At 56.6% G+C, this 6,536-nt stretch overlaps 3 protein-coding genes across 3 annotated transcripts in view; 1 reads left to right on the top strand and 2 right to left on the bottom strand.

The window, feature by feature from the left end:
- SPRG_19399 (hypothetical protein) overlaps positions 1–420 on the bottom strand; it is a gene marked incomplete at both ends in the record, with an annotated part of 2,265 nt that extends 1,845 nt beyond the window's left edge. The window contains one exon of the mRNA XM_012340888.1: positions 7–420. Coding sequence (XP_012196278.1) covers positions 7–420 — 414 coding nt within the window. The remainder of the gene's footprint in view (positions 1–6) is intronic.
- Positions 421–1,285: 865 nt separating this feature from the next.
- SPRG_02091 (hypothetical protein) lies at positions 1,286–1,804 on the top strand. Its single transcript, XM_012340643.1, has 3 exons — positions 1,286–1,346; positions 1,391–1,533; positions 1,590–1,804. Exons 1-3 carry the CDS (start codon positions 1,320–1,322, stop codon positions 1,663–1,665), a joined length of 246 nt encoding a protein of 81 aa, XP_012196033.1. The 5' UTR covers positions 1,286–1,319; the 3' UTR covers positions 1,666–1,804.
- A 4,075-nt stretch (positions 1,805–5,879) lies between these two features.
- SPRG_19398 (hypothetical protein) overlaps positions 5,880–6,536 on the bottom strand; it is a gene marked incomplete at both ends in the record, with an annotated part of 2,149 nt that continues 1,492 nt past the window's right edge. Inside the window, one exon of the mRNA XM_012340887.1 lies at positions 5,880–6,488. Coding sequence (XP_012196277.1) covers positions 5,880–6,488 — 609 coding nt within the window. The remainder of the gene's footprint in view (positions 6,489–6,536) is intronic.

Genomic DNA, 6,536 nt, shown 5'->3' with positions numbered 1-6,536 from the left:
CGTGACGTCTTCGAGGAGCCGGAACGTGTCGATCTCAAGCGTGCCGTCCTCGAGGAAGTAGATTTGCTTCATCCCACGGTCGATGAGCTCGAGCTTGGTTTGCGCGCTGCGCACGGTACCGCAGACCGAGAAGCCGAGCTTTTCGCGAAAAGCCATCGCGACGCGGAGGCCGGTAAAGCCCATGCCCAGCACGAGGAGCTTGGGCTTCTTCTTGGAGCCTGGCGGCCGCGCGAGGCCTGGCAGGCTCGGGACGATGTGCTGTGGGATCGCGGCCGACCCGTTGCTGCCGTAGACCACGGACGGCGTCACGATCGGCGGCGGTAGCGCAATGATGGGCACGGGCGGGCGCTCCGACGACGCGACGCGGGCCAGCGCCGGCGGCGCCGTCGACGACGATGGACTTGGCTGCAGCCTTTCCATCTTTGAGCGTCGTGAGGGCTTTTCTATTGCACAGCAGATGTCACAAGGGCCATCGTTCCGACAGCTTTTGACACCTTTTGACAAACGCGTCAAAACCCACGTCGTCGCGGATTGGCCACTGGGCGCGCGCCGCGAATTTTAATTGGGCCCGCACCATTCATTCGTGGCCTCTTTTTTATGCCGACGCAAGAAAAGATCCACAACGTTTAAACGCGTTAAACATACGACGTGGACGGGGCCCATGCAATGCCAACACGAGGCAACGAGGCGGCTGCAGCAGGCAAGCATTATGGGGCTTACCGCATTGTACCTGCGTTTCGCATGCGTGCGGCGACGGCAAGCGGGTGCGCTGTCACGCGTGTCTCGAGCTCTTCTCGCCGCGAGAAAGCCGAGAACGGAGCCCGCGCACGAGGCCGCGATCCCTGACCTTGTCGCCAATGGCTGTTCATTCTTCTCGACGCCGATCGGCCAACCTCGTCACACGCCACGTTTTAGGCGGCCATTCTGAATTTTGGCGCCGTATCCACAAGGCGCGTATTGGGTATAAACGCGTTTTAGTCGGGCGTCGACGAAAACGTTGTACATGCACGCACGCTTCGTCTTTGGTCAAATGATTTGACCACAGACGAAGGGTGCCTATTTTTAGTTAGTCGATGGTGCGATTTGACTCAAATCGCACCATCGACTAACTAACTGGCAAATGTATCGACTGACTAACTGACATCTGTGTCGACTAACTAACTAGAGTAACCTAAAAGATATGAATCGACCAAGCAATCACCCAGCCAGTGGGCAGACTATTATACTAATGGACCAAGTGACGAGCGCATTAGATCGACCAACTCGGATCTATTTTTCGACTCCACCGCAGACAACTGTCGATAAAATTAGTGCGGCGCATGTGCAAACACATCTTGAACGTCCAGGTCGTTGGCGTCGTTGCGGATCGTGGTGGCTGACGTCGCAGTAGGTTGCCTTCCGCGCGCCGTGCTGCAAGCGCTGGTTTGACTGCACCGAGTGTCACTTTGAGGTCTCGGACCACCCGATCCTCGCCGCCGCCGAGATGGCGTTTGCGTGCAAGCACTGCAAGAAATGCTTCCGCAAGATTCTCTCGTACGCCATCAATACGCAAGTCAATTGGAATTGATGATACCCGACCTATATGCTAGCAATTTCACTTTGGACGACACGGTGTGTCCCCACTGCGACAACAACTTTGCGATTCCAGCCGTCGTGCCTCAATAAAGCGGTTTGCGTGATGCCATATACCATGGGATAGCTAGCCTGCTCCATGAGCTCGCTCCAATCGTATACGAACTGGCGACTCCAGCGTCGGCCACAACATGCGTCAAGGCTTTAAAACCCCTTCTCTTGAGCTCAAACCAACCGTGAATGTCGTCGTCTAGAGGCCAAGAAATGACGGACGTAGCAGGTCGCTGAGCTTTTGGGTTCATATTCAGGTGGGACAGCGAGCATACAAGTATTATGTGTTCCAACACGATACTACCAAACGATGAGAGAGACACGCGACGACTTACCACTGCAACTCGTCTACATTTCAAACTCTTCGTGGTGCACGGCAAAGCGCGTCGAGTGCGCTTGCGCATCGATCGCACGCGACAGCGTCTTGGGCCCCGAGACGTAAACACCGATCGCTGGCGTCGTCCAGCTCTTGGTCGTACCGTCCACGAGGCTCGAGAAGAAGTGCGGCCAGTCCATGCGGCCTTGCTGGACGCTGTAGCGCTCGATGAACGCCTCGTCCGACATCATCGGCTCCTTGGGCATCTCGTCGACAGGCGATTTGACCATCGGTGTAGGTGTGTACGGCTTGATCAAAACCACAATGTACGCCCAGTAGGCGCCGACAACGATCGCCAGAAACTCCATGAAGCTCTGAATCGGCCAGTACGCTTCGTTGATGCTCGTAATCTTGTTGCCATAATGCACTGCAACAAAGAGTACGCCGGCGCCGAGGAAGGCGCCAAGAAAGAGCAGCGTCTGGCGAAGCATCGACACGTTGGCGTACGGGCGGGGCGGAGTGTCGGACGCCTTGAGGTCAAACACGGTCGAGGAGGAGGAGGAGGTCTCTTCCGCGGGCGGCGACGACTTGGTCACAAAGAGGTGAAGACGCAAGTTGGACGAGAGACCCGTCGCTTCGTGGAACCACTGCTGGAACTGCGTCATCATGCGAAGGTCGCGCACGTGCCAGACCAAATGCACTTCCTGCGACGGCGCCGTGTACAGCACGTGCATGATCTGGGCCATGAGCGGGGTGACACCGATACCGCCGCCGATGAAGACGACCTTTTCGTACGACGCCGGCACAAGTGCGGGCGAGACGTAGCCACCATCCATGTACACGGCGGGGTCGACACCAGCAGCGTTGCACTGACGAACGTACTCGTGCACCTGGCTCGACCAACGCCCGAGGTTCTTGAGGTAGATGGTCATCGTGCCGGGCGTGTGCAGTGGCGTCGACGCGACGCTAAACGGGTGCCACTGCGTCTTGGAGACCGACGGGACCTTGAGGTAGACGACGTCGCCGGCTTGATAGTGCGTCGCAATCTCGACGACGAGCTCGGTGACCTGGTGCGGGTACGAGATGGCCTTCCGGACGACGACCGGCGCCGAGATCGTCGCCGATGACATCATGCGGTTGCCAATGTAGAGCACGATCGAGGCAAAACAAAAGAGAAGGACGCCCGACCAATGCAGCGTGGCAAAAAGCATGGTCGGAATGAAGAGAAAGTGCGTGACGTAAAAGACGTTGTAGTAGCGGCGGCGAATAAACGCGATCGAGGTCAGGCCCATGACGAGCATGGCAAAGCCCGAGAGCCACCCAAACGAGATCATCCAGTTCTCGTACCCTTCGTTGGCGATGTCGCAGTCAAAGCACGGCAGCATCTTCAGGAGCTCGTGCTTGCGCGCGTACGCAACGACGTACACGAGCGTGTGCAGGACGAGCGCAAGGATCGACAAAATCCCGAGCCAGCGGTGGTACTTGATGCCATGGGCGTACGGAATGCCAAGCCACTCCATCCAAAAGCAGTGGCGCGACGCGGGCAGCGCGAGGAATGCCATGTTGTATGCCGTCAAAAGCCCAAGGCCGCAGCGGCCGCCTCGAGGCGTCGCTCGTTCGTGCTCGTCGGCTCGACTCGGATTGTATAGGAAAAGTAAAAGAAGAGGATGTTGCCGCCAACGACCAATAGAAGGAAGAGAGCCTCGCCGTAGGTCACGAGCGAGTGGAGGAAACGCGGCTTGCGCTGCAGCGCGTACGACACGTGAAGCACGGGGAACGTCGCGCCGCGGGACACGAGGCGCACGAGCAAGAAGGCCACAACGATCGGCAAGATAGACGCAAAGAAGAAGTACCCGGCATCCACCATCTCATAGTGGCCGCTCGGCCACTTGTACGGGTCGACACCAAAGAGCGGGCAGAGAAAGTCGTTCATAATGTCGACCGATGTTTGACTGTAGATGACTGTGGTACCAAAGATAGCGTAGAGCACCAACAACCCAGCGACCCAGTGCGCAATGCGAGCGATCTTGGGCGGCACTGGCTTGGCATCGGCGTCCAGTGGCGCGTGCAGTGGCGGTGTCGCCATCGCCTCGTAGGTCGACTGGTGGCGCATGATGGGAGTTGGTGTCGGTCAAGCAAAATGAATAGTGAGCGGAAATGCTTCGTCTTTGGTATGCGCAGCAGACTCGTTGACTGTGTCAGGCATCGCAGGAGAGTTGTCGTTGCTTTCAAATGGACCTCGATTGGCACCGTTCGTTGGCCTCGCGCTTCAACTGGTCTTGGTATCTTGATAAGCGATTTCGGGCGTGGATTGGCCAAGACCTGGCCAATCATCGCATTAAACGTTTCTGATTGGCTCCTGGCAAAATCTTTGGCGCCAACTTTACAACAAAAAGGTTGGCGACAAGTGCGCCGTCCAAGCTACACGGATATTCTAAACGGCGAGAGTGGGACTACGTAGTCCGCTTGCACATCAATTGCAATAAAGAAACTCGCATAGTCACGCCTCTCCTAGGTGACCGTGCTTTGCCGTTGTGGTTCGAAAATGCTGTTTGTTCGAGCGCAATCGGTCGTGTTCCGGGGACTCGTTTATCGGGCATGCACGCCGATCGAGCGCAGGGCGATGGGGGAGTGCAATCGTATTCAATTTCATTTCGTTTGTACCAAGCTCAGCCTCTGCGTGAACGCCATGCTAGTGCGCATGTAGCTTTGACAATGCGTTGCGACGAGTGGCGTGCATGACGGAGTCTGTCGAGTTGGATGTGGCGTCAACGGACTACGAAGTACTAGCGACCAAACCAATCGACTACGAAGGGAGAAGTGGCTAACCTTTTGGGTGGTGATAAAACGTAACAAGGACTTGGCGCATCCAAACTGGGTACACCCGTGTCGAGAAAATCCCATGGGTGAAACATCGAGCGGCGCTGGTATCGCATTAACAGAATGACCATGGTGATGTGAAACCAAATGCTCGCTCAGCTCCTGTTGCGGCATGCATTATCGAACACGACAGCAGTATGAATTGCAAAAGAACACCGACGTGCGGACCAAACAGGACGCCGTCACAACATGCAGTACGCGTCAAAAAGAGTCAACGACAGTCAACGAGAGTGGATAATTTTGCACTGTCACATGATGCTTGCGCTTTCCTGTCCATGCGGTAATCTGCGTGTTTACTACGACAAAGAATTTGCATGCGCGTTGGAATGCCACGTCGTTGTCTATTAACCAGCTGCACGTTGTGCTTTTCCATCTCGGTTATTCCAGACCCTATCAGACCGCTACACATCATTCGTCGTTGCAATATATCTATACAGTGTACTCCCCTTGGATGCCTTGAGCCACCTTAATCACTAGGACGAGGTAGGACGAGCATCTCGAGGCAGTAGACTCGATTTTGCGAGCCAGTCGGACGTGTGTTCGTCAACGACTTCTTGTCGTAGTGTGCGGACCCCGGCTCGGGGATCGCGGTCGCCGTCATCAAGGCGCTCTCGTCCATCATGGTCGCGGCCGTGTGCCAGCTCGTCGACCGCACAAGCGCTTTGCCGAGACGTCGCCGCTGAGCCGGAAGCGCATTGCGGTGTAGAGCATGTAGGCGCGTGAGAGTGACCGCATCACGGCAACAGTGCCGCCACAGTATCGTTGGACCGTCACCAGTGGCTAGCGAAGGAGCGCCGATAGAGTTGTGGGAAATTTAGCTCAGAGACATCCATCCGTGTCTTATTTTTGCACAAGTTGCCCACTCGACAGCCTCATTTTGCCACTCGTTCGGTATAATGCGATGCTTGATTTGTCATTTTTGTTGCGCCACCGTTTGGAGTCTACCGTTTGTTGCACATCGACAAGATGTCCTATAGTAGTTGGACCGGCACGACTTCAATAGACAGAAAAACGCTAGATTATGGTTGAGTTACTGGGCTTCAATACCACTGCAACTCGTCTACATTTCAAACTCTTCGTGGTGCACGGCAAAGCGCGTCGAGTGCGCTTGCGCATCGATCGCACGCAAGAGCGTCTTGGGGCCCGAGACAAAGACGCCGATCGACGCAGTCGCTGCCGTTGTGTCCACGAGGCTCGAGAAGAAGTGCGGCCAGTCCATGCGGCCTTTCTGGACGCTGTAGCGCTCGATGAACGCCTCGTCCGACATCATCGGCTCCTTGGGGACCTCGTCGACCTGCGAGCGCGCGACCGGCACCGGCGTGTACGGCTTGACCAAGACGACGACGTAGGCCCAGTAGGCGCCAATGACGATCGCGAGAAACTCCATCAAGCGCTGCAGCGGCCAGTACGACGGGTCGGCGGTCGTGATCTTGGTGTTATAGTGGACGGCGAGGAGAAGCGTGCCGGCGCCAAAGAACGCAGCGACAAACAAGAGCACCTGGCGCAGCGTCGACACGTTCGCGTACGGCCGCGGCGCCACGTTCGAGCTCTTGAGGTCGTACACTTGCTTGGCGACCGCAGTTTCCGCGGGCGGCGATGTCTTGGTCACAAAGAGGTGAAGACGCAAGTTGGACGAGAGACCCGTCGCTTCGTGGAACCACTGCTGGAACTGCGTCATCATGCGAAGGTCGCGCACGTGCCAGACCAAATGCACTTG

Source organism: Saprolegnia parasitica (assembly GCF_000151545.1).
Source record: "Saprolegnia parasitica CBS 223.65 unplaced genomic scaffold supercont2.5, whole genome shotgun sequence".
Taxonomy (NCBI): Eukaryota; Oomycota; class Saprolegniomycetes; order Saprolegniales; family Saprolegniaceae; genus Saprolegnia; species Saprolegnia parasitica.
The sequence above is the reverse complement of the archived record's forward strand: the minus strand, read 5'-3'. Positions and strand labels throughout refer to the sequence as shown.

What these genes read in the sequence shown, in the direction of transcription:
- SPRG_02091 (XM_012340643.1), top strand. Translation starts at nt 1,320, where the DNA reads ATGTGCAAACACATCTTGAACGTCCAG. An exon ending in AACACATCTTGAACGTCCAG is followed by an intron (nt 1,347 to 1,390) that starts GTCGTTGGCGTC and finishes ACGTCGCAGTAG; the next exon opens with GTTGCCTTCCGCGCGCCGTG. An exon ending in TGCTTCCGCAAGATTCTCTC is followed by an intron (nt 1,534 to 1,589) that starts GTACGCCATCAA and finishes CCTATATGCTAG; the next exon opens with CAATTTCACTTTGGACGACA.